This window comes from Hemiscyllium ocellatum, chromosome 29 (assembly GCF_020745735.1).
Source record: "Hemiscyllium ocellatum isolate sHemOce1 chromosome 29, sHemOce1.pat.X.cur, whole genome shotgun sequence".
Lineage (NCBI taxonomy): Eukaryota > Metazoa > Chordata > Chondrichthyes > Orectolobiformes > Hemiscylliidae > Hemiscyllium > Hemiscyllium ocellatum.
The window spans coordinates 31,519,828-31,540,624 of NC_083429.1; the positions used below are offsets into that span (position 1 = coordinate 31,519,828).

At 39.9% G+C, this 20,797-nt stretch overlaps 1 protein-coding gene across 1 annotated transcript in view; it reads right to left on the reverse strand.

Annotated features, from left to right (window-relative positions):
- The window catches only part of LOC132829542 (galactosylgalactosylxylosylprotein 3-beta-glucuronosyltransferase 1-like), a 167,435-nt gene that overhangs the window by 16,829 nt on the left and 129,809 nt on the right, over window positions 1-20,797 (reverse strand). The window contains exon 2 of the mRNA XM_060846774.1: window positions 5,440-5,582. Within this exon, the coding sequence (XP_060702757.1) occupies window positions 5,440-5,551 (112 nt within the window). The 5' untranslated portion in view covers window positions 5,552-5,582. The remainder of the gene's footprint in view (window positions 1-5,439; window positions 5,583-20,797) is intronic.

A 20,797-nucleotide genomic window follows, 5' to 3' on the forward strand; every position in this document is an offset into this window, starting at 1 on the left:
TTATAAAAGCAGGGAGCTGATAAGAAACATGTTGGTTAGGCCACAGCTGGAATGCTATGTGCAGTCCTGGTCATCACACTCTTGGAAGGATGGAGATGCATTGGAGGGGATGCTGACCGGATTCACTAGGACGTAGCCTGGGATGCTGCAGTTTAGCTATGAAGAGAGGGTGAATAAGCTTCAGTTGTTTTTCTTCAGAGTGGAGAAGGCTGAGAGGGGGTTTGACTGAGGTGGATAAGATTATGGGTTGTATAGATTGTCATTACAGACAGGGTGATAGAAAGCAGCTGTTTTCTTTAGCTGCAGGGTCAATAACAAGTTGGCAGAAATTTAAAGAGAAAGCTGGCAGTTTCAGTGGCCGTTTGGAGGAAAATTACTTGCACGCAGAAGGTGATGGGAACCTGGAATGTATCCCCCGGGGTGGAGGGAGGGGGCAAACCTCACAATCTTAAAAAGGTAGGTGGATGAGCACTTGAAATGTCATAACATTCAAGGCCCAGTGCTAGAAAGAAGGAAAAGAATAGATTTATAGTCTTTGACAGTGCAGACTCAATGGCCAAAGGACCTCTTCTGCACTGTAAGATTCGTGACGCTATAACCCAGCCAGGGGATGGTATCCATGACAGTGCAGCACTCAGTTTGCACTGCATAGCAATGTCAGCTCACTTTATGAGTTCTTGTCAGCACATAACTGATAGTTATGGAGCTAAAATGACACACAATGATATGTCTAAGATATTTAATAGTCAGGAAGTGCAAAAAGTAAATTTGGGCATCAAAGATTGCAGGATCATGGATTCACAATCACAATTCTGCACTTCACTGGTATCTGACTTGATCTTCCTTTTCATGGAGTGCCACCCTAAACAGAGAGGTGATAAAACAATGAACTGATTGGAGTCCCATGGAGTCATGATTACAGAACATCATTGAAAAGTTCCAGATCAAATTTCCTACCTCATTGATCAAAGGCTACAACTTGGATTTATTGACGAGAAGGCAGGAAAATGTGTTGCTTGTTTATAAAAAAAAACATTTAATTTTTGTAAATTTATGGAATATTCCATTGTAGAAGATAGTTTTATACGAAACATATTTTTACAAATGCTATGTTCATATGATTATACAAAGCAAAACAATTTTTTTTAGATTAGATTACTTACAGTGTGGAAACAGGCCCTTCAGCCCAACAAGTCCACACCGACCCACCCATACCCCTTACCTAACACTACAGGCAATTTAGCATGGTCAATTCACCTGACCCACACATCTTTGGACTGTGGGAGGAAACCCACGCAGACACGGGGAGAACGTGCAAACTCCACACAGTCAGTCGCCTGAGTCAGGAATTGAACCTGGGTCTCAGGCGCTGTGAGGCAGCAGTGCTAACCACTGTGCCACCATGCCACCCAACATGTCTTAACACTGATTCTCTACACTTAACTGTTGCAATTTTTTTTTAATTTCAAAAATATACTTTATTCATAAAATAATTTGATGGTCTGTACAGTTGGTCATGCCATACATATGTAAACATTTACATACACAGATCGGGATTTATCATTGTTATATACAGGTCTGTACATTTTTCAATCATATGCCCATATATTTAGCTGAGGCAGAGCCCAAATGACTGCACGGGCCCCCTGTTCTTCTTTAGGCAAGCAGATGTTACACGGTGGTCTTTCCCCACCGTGCCTTGGCAGCAGCTACCCCAAGCTTCAGCGCGTCCCTCAACACGTAGTCCTGAACCTTGGAATGTGCCAGTCTGCAACACTCAGTCGGCGTCAACTCCTTCAGCTGGAAGATCAACAGGTTTTGGACCGCCCAGAGAGCGTCCTTCATCGAGTTGATGATCCTCCAGGCACAGTTGATGTTCGTCTCGGTGTGCGTCCTGGGGAACAGGCCGTAGAGCACGGAGTCCAGCGTCACGCGCTGCTCGGGACGAATCTCGACAAACACCACTGCACTCCTCTCCAGACTTCCTCTAAAATAGGCACATTCCAGAAGGAGGTGTGTGACAGTCCCGTCCCCCCCGCAGCCGCTTTGAGGGCAGCGTGCGGTGCGGCTGAGAGTCCGGGCATGCATAAAGGATCTCACAGGCAGAGCCCTTCTCACCACCAGCCCGTTTCCAACATATGCATTTGAGTATCCAATAATTGATGGCTGAGCCCCACTGTCCCAACCAGGTATGAATACCGACATTTTACAACTATGTTGTCTGGCAATGGAACATTATGCAAATTACATTTTCAGTCTGGCGAGTTGTGACAATAATGTGATTTCATGACCATGCTAATGTAATAATAGATTAGTTGAAGGGTTAATTCAAATTAAAATCATGAGTCTTTTAAATGCTTCTAACGTAATATGTAAATATTGAATTTACATTTGTTTAAAAATTAGACTTTAAGTGGTTATTAGAAATTAGATTTGGTTATTAGCTCAATTCAAGAAGCTGACCAAAACTTGAATATTCTGGTTATACCTATGACATAACTAATATCCCTGAGGAAATTTGCAAAATAAGTGAGAGATGTGTGTAGCTGAATCAATTGCATGGTGGAAGTCAGGTTGGTAAAAACAAGGACTGCAGATGCTGGAAACCAGATTCTAGATTAGAGTGGTGCTGGAAAAGTACAGCAGTTCAGGCAGCATCTGAGGAGCAGAAAAATCGACATTTCGGGCAAAAGCCCTTTATCAGAAATACAGGCAGACAGCCTGAAGGGTGGAGAGATAAATGAGAGGAGGTGGGGGTGGGGAGAAAGTGGCATAAAGTACAATAGGTGAGTGGGGGAGGGGATGAAGATGATAGGTCGGGGGGGAAGGGTGGAATGGATAGGTGGAAAAGAAGATAGGCAGGTAGGACAAGTCATGCGGACAGTGCTGAGCTGGAAGTTTGGAACTAGAGTGAGGTGGGGGAAGGGGAAATGAGGAAACTGTTGAAGTCCATATTGATGCCCTGGGGTTCTGAGGCAGAAGATGAGGCGTTCTTCCTCCAGGCGTCTGGTGGTGAGGGTAGCGGCGGTGAAGGAGGCCCAGGCCCTCCATGTTCTCGGCTGAGTGGGAGGGGGAGTTGAAATGTTGGGCCACAGGGCGGTGTGATTGATTGGTGTGGGTGTCCCAGAGATGTTCCCTAAAGCGCTCTGCAAGGAGGCGTCCAGTCTCCCAAATGTAGAGGAGACCGCATCGGGTGCAATGGATACAATAAATTATATTGGTGGATGTGCAGATACAACTTTGATAGATGTGGAAGGCTCCTTTATGGCCTTGGATGGAGGTGAGGGAGGAGGTGTGGGTGCAGGTTTTGCAATTCCTGCTATGGCAGGGAAAGGTGCCAGGACGGGAGGGTAGGTTGTAGGGGGGCGTGGACCTGACCAGGTAGTCACGGAGGGAATGGACTTTACGGAAGGCGGAAAGGGGTGGGGAGGGAAATATATCCCTGGTGGTGGGGTCCGTTTGGAGCTCGCGGAAATGTCGGCAGATGATTTGGTTTATGCGAAGGTTGGTAGGGTGGAAGGTGAGCACCAGAGGCGTTCTGTCCTTGTTACGGTTGGAAGGGTGGGGTCTGAAGGCGATGGTGCTGGATGTGGATGACCAGGGTTTTTGCCTGAAATGTCGATTTTCCTGCTCCTCAGATGCTGCCTGAACTGCTGTGCTTTTCCAGCACCACTCTAATCTACAGCAAGGTGGAAGTCAGTCAGCTTCAAAATATTTTTGTGTGAACTCGTTAACTAAATTGCACATTATTTAGATAAGAGAGCTTGAGACAAGAGAGCCTGAGATTTAATGACAAATTAAATATAATTTATTTATTAGATTTGGGTTGGATAGCTCAGTTGCCTAGATGGCTAACATGATTAGAATAAATCCAATAGTAAAGGTTCAGTTACTAGTCTGATCAATGTAGATTTGGGACCTGCCTTCTGGCCCTGCCCCTGAGTGTGGAGGGCAATGATAAGTCACCATTGACAAAACCAGCTCAAGATAGAGCATCAGCAAACAATGAGTCAAGGACCTACCAATGGCTGAGGAGGAGCATATCAAATAGACACAACATCAAGCAAGCCAGACCATCAACTGGCCACAATTGAACAGCAAAAGGATGGCCTGAAAATGTGATGCAAATTATTAACCTTGAAATACTGTACAAAGCACACCCGGTGTTACCTTAAGAGTTAATTAAATTAGTGGATTAATTGCAATCAATGCACAATTCTTCTATATACCTCAAGGTGGTTAATATTCATTAATTTAAAACTGGTAAATAGTCTTTAGTTCTATCAGATTAATAGATTTGGGATTCCATGAGGCTATTGAAAAGGCAAGTGAGACATTAGAAAATATTTGCAAGATAATTGAGGAAATATATTTCATTCTTGTACAAGGCTTCAGTCTGACCTCACCCAGAACACTGCAGTTGAATTTCCACAGAAGTTTTCTCAATCATTTGCTTCAACTCTCTTAATTATCACTGATGACTAGTTCCTCAAGGGAGATTACCTGGTTGTTGAGGGGATATGGATGGATGGGGATGATGGTGAACTGAAGTTCTGTTATATGGCAGGATAGGACAGATTGTTGGTCCAGCTTGTCCTTTTTGTCTTTCTATGCTCCAATATTCTTTCATCTACCAGAATTTTTGCTGCACTGCTGTCTTGTTTCATTCAGTTGTTGACTGGTGTTGATTAATTTTCTAATTAACTGTTCCTCACACTGATGATCTGTTATTTATTTTCCAGTGTATTCAGTTACATTTATACTCCAATAGTACTTCCTTTTTCACATTTAATTACTGTTCATATTCAATTCAATCTCTCCTTTCAATTAAACAATCATCTGCCTCATACTTTCACCATCCTGAAGCATGTAGAGGAAAGTCCAAAAGTCAGGATCTCTCACTTGTTACTGGAACTGTCTAACATTTCTTCTAAAATCTAAGCAGAAGGAAAATGTTCATGGAAGGCGGTCAAATTTTATCACTACATTTCATCAGCCACACAATAGAGACAAAAATCTGCACAACTAGAATGTGTATAGGAAGATAATTTTAAATAATTGAGAAAACAAATGACTGAAAGCAAAGCACCCAAAAAAAGTTTAATGAAATTTCTATAACTTTCAGTTCAGAAATATTTCATTAACTATTTCAAATTTTCATCTAAATGAAAAATGATGGCTGTTAACACTTTTCAATTGCCTGGAAATGGCATCACAATATTGGCATTTACAGAACATTTATTAGCTTATTAACACCTCACAGAAATATTACATGGACAAGGTATCTTTTTGAATTCTCGTATTTCATCAATGGATTATATTTTTCCAACCCTGATGTTTCTATATTTAGAGGACAATTGTAGAAAATCGTGTTCCTTTCAAGAATCATTTTACAAACAATGAATAGTTTGGGTAACTTGTAAAGTTGTCATCACTTACCCTTTCTCAGGGCTAGCAGGGGTGAGATGGCGTTTTGGTGCCAAACTGTAATAAGCAGAGTCCAAGGTAAAACAATCAATACAATTGCGAGGATGTCCCGTCTCTTCGGCATCTCCAAGGTTGGTCCTACATTTCTTCATCACCTACCACAAATCCCAAAATGTTTAGGGCTACAGCACATTCAATGGAAAATAGAGTTCATAATGCTCTACAGAAGTTACACATGACATTCCTGCTTCAATTTGATGGAAGACTACAATTACAGCAGTCCCTGTTTCAGAGAGGTGAGATATTGCCTTTGGGACAAACAATGATAGTGCAGTGCATCTGAGGAAAAGCTGGGGCTTAATCTTCCACCCACATGTTGCTGCATCATTGGTTCCAACGGTGCTGTTAGAAGCAAGTTGATCAGAGCAAGAACTGCTGTGTGCATTTCCAGAGCTCACTTTAAAGAAACAGTGATGGAATTTTAGGCCATGCATGCTCTGTTGTTCTCTACATTCTGTGCCCATTTGGGCAAAAATACCTTAGAAGGATGGGGTGAGCTTAGAAGAATGTGTGTGTCTGCATGTAAGGGGTGGTGGGTGTAGAAAAGTAAAGATGAAATCTCAACCTGGACTAATTCCAAATCAAAATCAGCTCGGAAATAACTCAGGAGGGTGTGTGTCTTAAAGAATCAATATTCTCAAGTATTAGAAGATGATGAGTTTCATACTTATCAATTTTGGGTTTTCTGGACATGATTATAAAGAAATAATTGAAAAGGAGTACCTGCATGTTATTTTCAAAAGTGTTTGAATGAACTAACAAACAGACAAAGTTAAAAATGACACGACACCAGGTTATAGTCTAACATGTTTATTTGAAAATACAAGCTTTCGGAGCACTGCTCCTTCGTCAGGCAGCTACCTGATGAAGGAGTAGTGCTCTGAAACTTGTACTTTCAAATAAACCTGTTGGATTGTAACCTGATGTCGTATCATTTTTAACCTTGTCCACCCCAGTCCAACACCGACACCTCCACATCATAACATATAGATAGTTTGTGCAACATGATGCAGAGGCAAAATATTGTAGATGTTGGAACTTTAAAATAGCAACAGAAAATGTTGGAAATACTCAGCAGGTTTGTTGAGAAGGAAATAAGGTTAGCAGAGTCCTAATAACAGGTCATTGACCTTAAACATTAACTATATTTTCTCTCCCTCCAGATGGACGCAGTCAGAGCTGCCGAGCATTTCCAGAATTTTCTGTTTTGATTTATTTATGATTTTATGTTTATTGGAAGATTTAGAATACAATAGACTTAGTGAACCAATGTAAAATATGTTACATCTCTTAAAGGAATGCACTGTACCTGTTGTCATCAGAGCTTAGCAAATATCACCTTCATTCAGATAAGAAATTACATTCAATGCGCAGACCTTTTCATTTCTGACTCTGTTGCCAATAAAACATTTCAAACTCAATCAGTCAGGGTTGAGTACAATGCTCTGATTGTCTAAACATTACATTTTCACATATCACTGAGTCATCACTGTTACAACACACATGGCAGCAGCACACAGCAACTGAACTAAATCTGACAGGCTTTTAAAGCAAAAATATGATTTTTCACTCCTTCAAAGCCAAGAGCAAGTAATATTATTGGGTTCTATTTTAATTCTACTGCTTGATGAGAACAGGCTGATTATTTGGTTGTACTCAGACGAACAAATGTGTTCCCGAATTACTTGTCTTAGTCCGGCTAAATGGTTTTCAGCACTGTATGCCTGCTACTGCTGGAATAATAATCTTTTTGAAGTTCTCACTTTTGCTTCTTTCTTTCATTCTCATTCTCTTAATCCAACCTTTCTTCTTTCTTGATTTCTATTTCCACACCTAACTTGAATTTATTTTGGTCGAAGAGTGTGTGCTGGAAACTGTTGCATTTCATGGCATTCCTCATTCCTGATGAAGAGCTTATGCAAGAAACGTCGATTCTCCTGCTCCTCGGATGCTGCCTGATTGGTTGTGCTTTTCCAGCACCACATTCTTTGACTCAGATCTCCAGCATCTGCAGCCCTCAGTTTCTCCTAGTTGAATTTATTTCACCCGATTCAATTCACACCTTATCTCAGTTGTTCCCCTGTTAACTTCTCAACCATGAACTCATGCTAGTCAATGATACACCACCATTCATTGAAATCCCAGCGATCTCTTTGACCTTGCCAAGCAATTATCAGCTCACAATTCAGAAACTGCTAAGTTGATATTGAAATAGAGCAAACCAGAACCATCCTGGGTGACAATTTCACTGTAGATTTCTCACTGGCCTTGAAAAGTGGCCAGCCTACTTCAGATTACCCTTGATGGATAAGGCATGTCAAACATTTGAGCAACAGTTGAAGTTAACTATTCCACACAGCTATTATCAAGTAGCAATGTGAGTGCTATTCATCACTAAGAGAATAATAGCTCTCTATCAAAAATACTTCCTATCAAATAAATTAGTAATGATGTGTGCCAATTCATTTTCCATTGTGATGCCAGATTCTAATCCCAAATATTGGCAGATCTTAGCAAATGGGATGTTCTTTTTGCTGCTTGCAACAAGCAAGTTATCAAATGTACTGAAGCAGCCTGCACTGGCAACACTTGCAACAGTTTCCAAGGAGAGGCTGGATAGGCTGGGACTTCATTCCCTGGAGCATAGAGGTTGAGGTGTGACCTTATAGAAGTTTATGTAATCATGAGGGGCATAGGTAAAGTGAATAACTAAGGTTTTTTTTATCTTAAGGTAGGGGAATTCAAAACTAGAGGGCATAGTTTTGACGTGAAAGGGGAAAGATTTAAAAACTTTCTGAGGGGCAACATTTCCATGTACAGGGTGGTATGTATATGTAATTGAAATGGCAGAGGAAGTGGTAGATGCTGGTACAATTACAACATTTAAAAGGCATTTGGACAGGAACAAGGTTTAGAGGAAGATGAGTCAAACACAGGCAAATGGCACTAGTTTGGGAAACTAAGTTGGATCAAAGGGTCTGTTTCTGTGCTGCATGACTCTGTGACTCTACAGGATGTGATTCTGCAATTGGCCAATAATTGCTGCGTAATACTGAGTGTGCAAAGGATTACATTGACAACCAATGTAGGATTGTCACCTGGGATCACATTATGTCACACTTGCATTAACTGGAAACTGCATGTACTGTATATAGGAAACTACATGTACTGTATATACAGAGCCCTGTTATTTGCAAACAGAAAGAACATATGTACGTACTGCAGTGGTGAAGAAATGCCTTCCTGAACTGTTGCAGTTCATGGGATACAGCTAAACCCATAACTCTCGTAGAGAAATAGTGAGGATATGTGTTACATATGTGCTGCACATTCTGCACCTATTCCAACTCAAAAAAAATCCGTAATAGCAATTTGTTTGTTTTTTTTCTCTCAGGGCCATGCACTGTCTAATCAGAGTTAACCAATTTGGTTTAAATTTTAAATAATGGCTGTTAAGTATCAATCATCATTAACTATTACATTCTCTATCACAATGTCTCTGCCAAGGAGTGCTCTCCTCTCATTCAGCAGAACTGCTGCTTTCCCCTTGGATTGGTATTTTTACAAATTGTTCTGATGATTGGGAGATAAAAAAGTGCCAACAAAATGTGAATATTTCAGTAATATTCATGAAAATAAATATATGGTGCTGAGTTTTTTTTTCAGACAGTAATAATCAACTCTTCTACTGGTTGTTTGAAGTTCAATCCAAACAAATTCCATTCATGGAAATTAATGCAGGTACTCTTGAGTTTATTGAAGATTATCTTGTGTGGAATTTGCGTGGGCTTTGGCATTAGCGCAGTTTTCAGAATCATTAAAAGCTGATTCAGTTCGATTCTGAAGCAACATTTCTTTGAGCAGGAACCTTTTCATCTCATCTATAACATTCAATGAGGTGGGACCAGTGCAGGAAATTGGGATTGGTGCACTTTTAGTGGTAGTTATGTCAGTGCAGATTCGATGGGCCAAAGGGTCTTTTCTGCACTATATGAATCTATGAATGCATGAACTACTCCGACTCCTAGCCCTCTTCAATTCCCACAAATAGCTGAGTCTCTCACATCATGGTTTACAGAGAGCATAGAAGCAAATGCTCTGTGGGATCACATTACTCATCTGCAGAAGTAAGTAGTTTCCACAGTACACAAATAAAATAAATAGCTTCATTTCATATTGTGTAATTCTACATTCTAGATTGATAATTTTATAGTTTATACACTGAGATATACACTAGAGTGCAATGTTTAATCTGTGCATAGAGATATGTTAGCAATGTACTATTTCAGTAGCTGACTGGTTCTGCTTGTATCTTATCTCATCTGTAATGATTGATATATATAAAAATTAAACAGACACTTTATTGTAGAATCACAAAATTGTTATGGTGCACAACAGGGCCATTTGGCCCATCATGTCTATACCAGCTGTCAGAGCATTTTGACTAAATGCCAAATTCCTGCATTTTCTCATTACATTGCTTCTACTTAAATAATTAGCCAATGCCATCTTGAATCCTCAATTGAACCTGCCTCCATCACACTTCAAGGTTGTGCATTTCAGAACCATACAACAAAGGGTTTTCTCACCTCACGTTTGCTCCATTTGCAGAACACTTTAAACTCTGCTATCTGGTTCTATAGTACACGCAATCATTTTAAATTGTGCTTGGGCTGAATGGTTTGTTTGGACTATTTCTGAGGACAGGTAAAAGTCAACCACACTGCTGTGAGCCTGTAGCCACATGTCGGCTGGACTGGGCATAGGTGGGAGACTGCTTTCTCTGAAGACCATTCATGAACAAGACTAGCTCTCAATCCTGGATTTTTGTCTATGAATTTAATTTCACCAAACTGCTTTCCTTATTTGTTTTAAAACATGATGCCAGACATAGTGATTAGCCCCTGCATTGTGAGTTTAATGATGTTACCACTTTGCTATGGCTCCCCCCCAGAAGGTAGATAAGATTGGCCACGAGGCCCCTGTCTGTGCTGTGTCATTTCGGGAAAGAAGCTGTTATTACTAATCTGAGTTATGCTCAGCAGAGAAGGTGGTTAGCCCTTCAAACCTCTCATAATCCTCTGAAAAATGCTTTACTGCATGTATTGTTCTCAGGTCCTTCAAACTTTGTTGTAATGAGAAATGACAGCATCTCGAGTTCAGTGAGAGCCTCAAACATAACATGAAAGAACAAATTCTACTGTGACTGGAATCATTTTTTGTACAAATTGTATCATATTGCTGGTGAGAAAATGAATTTGTATTATATAGCCATCCTCAAATGTTTAGATACCAAGAGAATCAAGGGATAAGATTTGAGGTAAAAGATCAGCAGAATCTGACTGAATGATGGTGAAGGCTCGTAGGGCTTTATAGTTGACTTCTGATGAAATCACATGTTGTTTCTGTGGTGCTATTAAGGGAATTGAAGTTAATGGAACCTTTCATTTCCATCTGAATCAATAGAACTGGTAGATGGGTTTAACATTTTAAGTACCTCTGACAAAGCAGCACTCTGTTGTGTTTATCTGTTTCTGCAGTGAGACCAAGATGACACCAGCTAATAGGAAGTCAATTATATTATTTGCTACATCACACTGAAATTAGATTATTATTAGCTCTGGGGACTGGTAAGGCATTCTTAATCAGCTTTATTGAAATTGAAATCTATCCACTGTTTACAGCAAGAACCCAGGAAATGTTTGGTACTTGGGAAATGCGTGTGTGTGACAGGTTTTGCCATAATAAGGTTCCCCTTATAATTAGTTTGTGCATTGTGAGTAATGGTTTTAATTGACTTTGACTTTGTTTTAATGAGGAGGTAATTTTAAGGTGTTAAAGAGAGATTGTCATCTCACTGGGTTTGTTTGGTTATAAAAGCAAGTTTCTTTTACAATTCCTGGAGGAGCCAGACACAGAAATCTGGCTTAAAGGCTGTAATAAAAGCTCCACCACGCTAGATGTTATTTCTGTTGTACTGTGAAGATTAGCCTTGTAGTTTTACAGAGAAACTTCAAGGTACATTTCCCGACATAGCAGTTGGCAGGGAGCCTTGCCTACTGGGGCTATTCAAATTCAGATCTGTAATACCCATTAGTTCCCAATCATTCGGGATACATGCTTCCTCTCCACAATTAAACCTCTTCACCAGGTGTGCCTTGTCAGAAAATCAACCCTTTCATTTCAAATTATATTAAGTAATTTTAAAAATCATGCTTCACAATATCATGTCGCTCCACTCTGTGCTGAGATCTATTAACTTCCAAGACAGATCATGTTTACCATGGTTACGTTAAGCAATGCAGCTTTTTCTGTGTTGATTGAATATTGAGCCAATAGGCAGAAGAGCTCAATCAAAGTTGAATGGCTTGTTGATTGAGTCTGACTTTGCTGGTGCAAACAAGGCCAATGATCATTGGAAAGCTGTCAAACTGCTGGGAAGCTTCTAAGTTTTGTTATTCCAAACCATTTTTACCACAGAGGCATTCACATGATCATGTAATATTATATCAAGGCAATTTACTGAAACAAGTTACTTAGTCCAAAAGAAAAATGTCATTGTTTATTCTCTGCATCAGTCCCCATTCCAATTTTCCTTCAGTTAACTTAATTTTATTATTTCTCTCAGCCTCATGTAGTTACTTAGCTTCGCTTTAAACCCACCTGTGCTTTGGTCCCAACTACCTCATGCCATTTATTATAATCACAGGAGGGACAAATTTATATTGCGATCCCTGATGAGCTCTCCAAATTATGTTACAATCTAGTTAGGGATTGTAACCACTTTTTTAAAAGTAGACAAAAGTTCAGATACAGGACCTCAATAAGCCACAATATTCCACTGCTTTGAATAAATAATCAATCTTTACTTTAAATTTGAATTATGAATACAGTGCAACGTATGTTAAATTTAGTCTAACACCCAGAAATAATATGTGGTAAACATTGCCTTCATTGTTCAGTCCTTTAAGTATGGGAGTTGGGAAGTCACGTTGAGGTTGTGCAAGATATTGGTGAAGTCTCTTCTGAAATATTGCGTCCAATTCTGGTCTCCCAATTATAGGAAGGATATTATTAAGCTGGACAGGGTTCAAAAGTGATTTATCAGGATATTGCTGGGTATGGAAGGTTTAAGTTATAAAGAAAGGCTGCATTGTCTGGGACTTTTTGCACTGCAGCATAGGAGGTTGAGAGGTGATCATATCTTTTCCAGAGGCTGGGCAAGTTCAAGACAAGGGGACACATTTTTAAGGTGAGGGCAGAGAGATCTAAACAAGAAATGAGGGGCACACTATTTATACAGAGGGTTGTTTATGTGTGGAATGAACTTTCCGTGGAAGTGGGGAATTTGAACACAATTACAATGTTTAAAAGTTGTTTGGATAAGTATATGACCAGGAAAGGTTTGTTGGGATATGAGCCAGGAGTAGGCAGGTGAGATGAGTTTAGTTTGGAATTATGTTCGGCATGGACTAGTTGGATTGAAGGATCTGTTTCCATGCTGTATGATTCTATGACACTATGTGTAATATACTATGAACAAACACCTCATGGCACACACTAAACATGAAATGTGATCCACACAAGTTCCATGGATTTCTCAGCAATCATTGTAGAAGTTAATACATGATGAGTCATCAAATCTCAATTAAATTCACAAAGGGTTACAGTTTTTCACTTCTGTTAGTCTGGTTTTTGAACTTCAGGTTGGGAACTCTTCTGTCACGGACCAAATCAATAATTACTCCTTTTCTGGTGAATCATCCTTCTGTCCTGGATTCACATTCCGCAGACTCTGAAACTGCTCAGAAGTTATTCATGAGCATAACTTTCATTTTATTCATTCACAGGATGAGGGTGTCACAGGCTAGGCCAGCATTTATTGCCCATTCATAATTGCCCAGAGGGCACTTAAGAGTCAACGACATTGCTGTGTGTCTGGAATCACATGTAGTCCAGACCAGGTAAGGATGACAGACTTCCTTCTCTAAAGGGCATTTAGTGAGCCAGATGGATTTTCCTGACAATCGACAATGGATTGATGATTATCATTGACTCTTAATTCCAGATTATCTTTTAGTGGATTGTCATGGAAGGAATTGAGCTCAGATCCCCAGGACATTCCTGGGTCGCTGGATTAACAGTGCAGCAATAATAACATTAGGCCATCACCTCCTCCTACTCGTCACCAAAAATTAGTTGCACTGAGACAGTCCTGACCTTGGGCTTTAATCTTGCTCAGTTACATCAAAAAAATACTGTTTGTCAGCTTTCAAGTCACATTCTCTCATTGCATTGAGGTATTAATGTTGTATTAACTTCAAGCCCTGATGTTTTACCGAACCCAAAATGATTTTTCAACTTTCTCAGCTCCCCAGAAACTCCACTGAGTCCTGTTTCCAATTCCTATCTATAATTCGTATTAATTCCTTGGACTTTTCAATGATATCATTTTAACATTATAGAACCACTTAGCTGCTTTTGACTCCTCACTGAGTCCCCCTACTCAGTATCTGTGTTTGTCAGCTGCCTTCCCAGTAATAGAAATTAATTGCATTCCTAAAATGGAGTCTAGAGCTCACTCTTTCACAGACGTATTAGCCTTCAGCCCACCTATTTCTCCTCTGAACCCTAACTGTCCTGAGTGTCCTACCTGAAAAAACTTGTAATACCATCCCATTGAATGTTGCCATCTGTTGATTTTTGGAGTTGCATGTTCATTTAGATTGTCACAGAATACTGGAAATGGTCTGCATCACAAAGAGTTCCACAGACAAAAAAGAATCACTAGTTGGTCTTCAAATCCTGATAGCACTTGATATTAACTACCTAATATTTGTGACACCCTAGTTCTGATCTCTCCCACATGTGGAAGCTATGTTTACGTATGAAATTGTTTCATAATTCTAAGGATATCTATAAGATCATAACTTTGTCTTCCTGAAGAGAGCAGCCCTAGATAATTAGAATTTCTCAGCTCTGGTCTTACCCTTGTATGGTAAAGACCACTCTAAATATTAGCAATCATGAAAGGACCTATCAGACAAGATTAAAACTGCATGTTTTGTTTTGATTAGAATATTACTCCTAAGTGTATATTTGTTCTTAAATAGTTAATGTCCTGTATAGGAAGGCTGAGATGTATGCATGGAAAGCTAAGTGAACCAGTGTGTGGAGCAATGATACTTATGTGTTATTCCTCTCTGAGAAAGTAGGATCATTAACTCATTCCAGATAAGAGATTGGGTGATTATGCTGATTTAACTTCTTTTCTCTAAGCTATCATTGCTCATTATGTCTGAATGATGTTATTAATTTGAGAACAGCAGGAGATATTTTCTAAGGGAGCTTCCACCTAGAGGCATAGTAACCAGCTTCACAGACAGTCCTCTTGGCCAGCCTGGAGACAGACAGGGTCAAACTTCCCAGTGAAGATCAATCATGACAAACACACAGCCCGATGTCTATTCAGGAGGTGTGCTGTGAGAAAGAAACCCAACCAGACCAGGACTGAGTCTTGTTCCCTGAATGTAGAGTCTGCCAGATTCCGAGAAATGGCTGAGAAGAAAAGCAGATCTTTAGCCTGTGATTAAGATCTTAGCAGCATTTTATCTGCTAGAATCAGGGAGGAGCTCATTGGGATATAACGGAAATTTCATTGTATGCTCTTAAAAATCACCAAACAAACCAATTAATTGATGTTGATTGGATGACAGTCAGGGAAAAGGGATGAACTGAACACCTTTCAACAAACTGGCAAAAGACTTTGGGCTGAATGGCGTCTGTCCTTATGAGTCCATGACTTGTTTTTGGCCTTATCTCACTGAAATGGAATTAGTCTATCTTTAAAAAGGTTAGGACCTTTTATTTAACAAAGGACCTTTACTGTTCTGGTCCTGGATCACATTTCGCCCATCTCTGCCTCAGCTCCTTGCTTTAATTGGATGAGTAACAAATTTTGTCTGATTATATTTCTGTGAAGTACCTTTGAATATTTCTACAATATTAAAGATGCTATATAAATGTAACTTGTTTCTCGGTCATGCTATTTAGGATTAGACATTCCTCAGTAAAGTGACATGGGAACCACTGACTGGGCTGATTAAAAAGGTTGAATCAGAAAAGTTTTTGGGAGCAGATCTGAAATTTGGAAAACTACATTTTATTATTGTTAATGATGGCCTACAAACAGCACCTGCCCTGACAATACGCGAACTCAATCTATCCAGCTTCAGTTAGATCCTTTTCCCAATGTTCTGGAACAGCAGATTTGCAAACATCTGATTATTAGCTGTACGTTTCTCCAGTGGTATGAAATACAGACATCTCCACAGCAACATTTTGATGGTGGTAAATGTGCGGCATAAATCAAGCAAAATATCCTTGGTTTGGAATTGGATATATAACATTTTATCTCTTCACCCTGCAGGCTCCTTGCCTGTATTCCTGATGAAGGGCTTTTGCCCGAAATGCCAATTTTCCTGCTCCTTGGATGCTGCCTGACCTGCTGTGCTTTTCCAGCACCACTCTAATCCAGACTCGGGTTTCCAGCATCTGCAGTCCTTGTTTTTGCCTTTATAACAAGCAGTAGTCCATTCTCGAAGACTTACTCAATGTCAAACACAGCGAATTACCTACTTATTGTGAAAGGCAAAAGATCACCACTAAAAGATGAATTTGTAATGTCACTCCCCTCCCCATCCCCTCTGCTTCAAGGATAGCCAGCAGCTGTTAAGAACTGCTAAATTTGCAGATTTCATTCCTTATTGTTCTTCCCAGTGAATTGCACTGAAGGCTAGCCTCCTCCTTCATGGAGAGACTTAAACAGTGATTTCTTAAAACCTGCTCATGGGTGTATGGCACAATGGCTCAGTGGTTAGCACTGCTGCCTTACAACACCAGGACCTGAGCTCGATTCTAGCTTTGGATGACTGTCTATGTAGACTTTGCATGTTCTCCTTGTATCCACATGGGTTTCCTTCACGTTCTCTGGTTTCTTCCCGCAGTCCAAAGCTGTGCAGGTTAGGTTGGTTGGCCATGCTAGATGTCCAGGGATGTGCAGCTAGGTTGATTAGCCATGGGAAATGCAGGGTCACAGGGATGGGAAGTGTGATGTTTGTTGGAGGGTCAGTGCAGAATTGATGGACTGAATGGTCTGTTTCTGCACTGTAGGGATTCTACTATGAGAGTCATGTAAAATTGAGAAATGGGTGTCACTGGCTGGGCCATATTTATTGCCCATCCCTAACTTCTCAGAGGGAACTTAAGGGTTAACCACTTTGCTGTGGGTCTGGTGAATCACATGTAGACCATCATTGGTAAGGATGACAGATTTCCTTTTCTAAAGAATGTGACAAAAAGGTTTTCACAAGAATCCACAGTAGTAACATGCTTGCCAGGCTAGTGTTTTGTTTGTTGATTTCAAATTTCACCATTTGTTATGGTGGAATTCAAACCCATGTCCCCAGAACAGTATCTTGGGATTCTGGATTATTAGTCCAGTGACATTATTACTGTATAACCATCTCTCCTCAAATGTCCCAGCAATAGTCGATCATCAAACCTGTCCTCATTCAATGTCCAAACTCACACTGCCCTTCCCATTTTCCCTGAGGCCCTCACAAATCAGAAATGATAATAGCTCACTAAAACATCAGGAGCATTGCATTCAAATTATTCCCCAACCTGTGGGTAAAAGTTTCTCCCTACACTCTGTGATGCAATTACAATTCAGCTCTTATATAAGTGATTTTGCAACTTCATTAGATACAGTGCACGGAGAAATTCTGTCTCTTCCTCCCCAAGGGTCATTTTATTCCAATTGTACATTTATCACTTGAGACTAGAGAATAGGCTGGAACTCTCAATGATGGTCAAAGGAAACCTCTTAAGAACATAACTTTCTTTCCTTAATCTTCTATTAGTTCAGGTAATTTTCAGCAGCTAACAGGGTTGTCTGTCACCTGTGCCTGATGAAATGGCTGCTGCAGGAATTTTGTCCAACGATGTGACATAAGCAAGTTCTTTCCGTGACTTGTGAGCTAAAACTGGGTTATGTGGCCACATTCAACTTCCGTGCCTATGAAGTAAATGATGGCATATTACTTTTCATCCTGCCAAAAATGACTCTTTATGCAACTTTGGCTAAAAGAGTTAGCTGTGCTCGTCACCATAGCAACAGTCTTAGGTCACATAAAAATCTACCCAGAAAGAGGCACCTTCTCCCAAGCAAACAGAGCAAACAATTCAAAGAGTTCCAATTTCTTCATTATGTACTTCATTGAGCCTTGCCTTTTCTTTGCCCAAACTAATGGATGTGCTGGCATATCCAAAGAGCTAAATTAAAAATGCACTACAGCACTCCATTTCTGTGTATTCGTTCAACAATGACCTGTGCTTCTTAGAGGTGACACTAGTGTTTTTGTTGTTGGGACTTTCAGTGACTCAGGCAGGCATTAGATGAGTCAAAAGGATTGATGCAAGTGCTAATCATAAATGGGTGTCTGTATGTGTCAATCCACATCTGAACCCTAACTGTCGCTAAAAATGGCAATAAAGTAATTCAGAGAAGTGTACTGAACGTGGAATGGCATAGTTTCAGTGCAGATCAATGCAGAACTATTTATGCAATGTTTCTTTGTGACAGATGTGATATTACAAAACTGGAAAACAGTCAATGCTATTCTACTTTTTTAAAAAAATGATGCACAGGGTTGGCAGATCTATTGCACAAACTTTTTCATATTACTGACTGGTCAGGTTGTATTTTTGAATGATATTCAAAACCTATCATTTAATTTTGTGCAGTGGTGTGTGAAATGACTCCACAGAGGCCAGCATCCCATCACCAAGTCACCCTTTAATTACATGTAGAGATTCCTTGACACTGATCCAGATTCCTCAGAGCCAGCTCTCAGAGTGAACTGGATGTCTGACACTCCTCTTTTTAATCTTTCCTGATGAAGGGCTTTTGCCCGAAACACCAATTTTCCTGCTGCCTGACCTGCTGTGCTTTTTCAGTACCCCTCTAATCTTGACTCTAATCTCCAGCATCTGCAGTACCCACCTCTGCCCTCTTGTTCTTATTTGTCAGTCAGGGCTCCCTGGCTGGAACAGATTAACACCGTCAATCAGGGAACTCATATTCTATGTGATCCAGCTGGCTGAGCTCATTACAATCACTACAATGTGATACACATTATTGTCACTGAAACGTGCGCTGGATAAGCAGCTTATTGAGTAGAATGCAAATGATAAGTTAACCCTTGGTAGGCTCCACCACTATCAACAGTAAGATGCAGTGCTTTGCAGTGCTGGGTGTATAAATTCCTCTCAAACCTGTGCACATGTTCTAATAAGAATCTAGTCCCAAGCATTTCATCACATTTCCTAGTGTATGAAGAAAATCATCAAGCATATTATTTTTTGTTGTAACAAGGTTTAAGTGTTCTATTCTGCACAATGAAGAAATGCCTATCCTTGTCTCTTCTGATAGTTTGTAGCTTCTCATAGTTTTTTCTTACCTACGAGTGACTGTTGTCTGACTCTGCTAGGCTTCTGCAACTCTTGTATTTCCATTATTGTGTATAGTACTGCTCTGTAAGTACATCTCCTACTAGTGTAAACAGTTCTACCCTTTATTCAGCCCGTTGCACATAGCTGCTGATATCCCATAATGCCTTGCTACATATCACCATGACATTATCATATCCATTCAATTATATCATACATATATCAGGCTATTACAAAGCAATGAATTGCAGGTTTGACACAATGACCATTTAGAAACAATGATAGGATTACTGTTTGTAGCTGTGTAAAAGTCAATTTCTAAGACTAAACATTTAGCTAAGAAGTAGATGGTTGGCAAAGGGATCTAAGGGGCAACTTTTTCACTCAGAGCTTGGTGCATGTGTGGAATAAGCTGCCAGAGGAAGTGGCGGATGCTAGTTCAATTGCAACATTTAAAAGGCATCTGGGGTATATGAATAGGAAGGGTTTGGAGGGATATGGGCCTGGTGTTGGTAGGTGGGACTAAATTTGGGTTGGGATATCTGGTCGGCATGGACGGGTTGGACTAAAGGGTATGTTTCTGTGCTGTACATCTTTATGACTTTAAGTGTTGAGATCAACCTTCTCCTATCATCTCGCTGTTGTCGGGTTTGTGGATCAGAACCTGTTCAGGTCAACTCTGCCACAACAAACCATGCAAAGAGGGCCAAATGATAGTTTGATTTTTAAATTGTTATTTCAAATTAGGTAAGATCTTAATCTCCTGTCACAATAAAAAATTGGTTTTCTTCACACACGCGGTACACCCTCTGAGACTGACTCTGAAATTTGCAATGCACACATCTTTTTTCTTCTTTCTGGGTGTAAATTCAGATAGATCCGCCAAAGCCATGTACACAGCATCTTCCAATCTCAAACATTCCTATCTGAATTTTGAACTTCTGTAGCTCATCCATAAAAATTTGAATGCTCTGCAATCTCAGTGAATTTAAGTTTGAAATGGGTTGGTATATGATATCTCTCTTTCATACTGCATTGTTGTACTATAGAGTGGAATTGAAAGGATCAGAACGTGAAGTGAATTAGTCACTGTAATGCCATGAGCTGATGATCACAGACATGAGGACCTGAACAATTATCTTTGATAGTGTGCTATGTTTTGATTCTGTGAATTAGCAGACATGTATCAAGAAGGGGTCATATTTTTAAGGTGAATGAAGAACAATTTTAAAAAGACATGGGAGGCAAATGTTTTACACAGAGAGTTGTTCGTGCATGGAACAAATGTCCAGAGGAAGTGGTGGATGCGGGTACAGTTATAACATTTAAGAGGCATTTTGATAAGTACATGAATTAGATATATTTGGAGTGATGTGGGCCTAGTGCAGCAAGTGGAACTAGTTTAGCTTGGCATTATGGTTGGCATGGACTGTTTGGACTGAAGGGTCTGTTTCAGTGCTGTATGACTCTATAGCTCTATAATGAGTTTGACTTTGGTGGTGAATGGGTGGTAAGTGGAAAGTGTTTGGATTTTTAACTAAATTCAGGGGTCAACTTATACACAAGATCAATCATTACTGGGCACACAATCTATTCTGATCATATTTCAAATATTAAATTACTTCTTGTTTGTCCTGATGATTTGTAACTAACATTTGGCAAACCCTAAAATATATTGTAAGTTACAATTCAGCAAATCTTTGACCGCTAATCACGAATCTTGAAATACAATTTAAAACAGATCTCCTGTTAATCACCTTTATAATTTCCTTATGTTACTCCCTTATATCTTGACTAT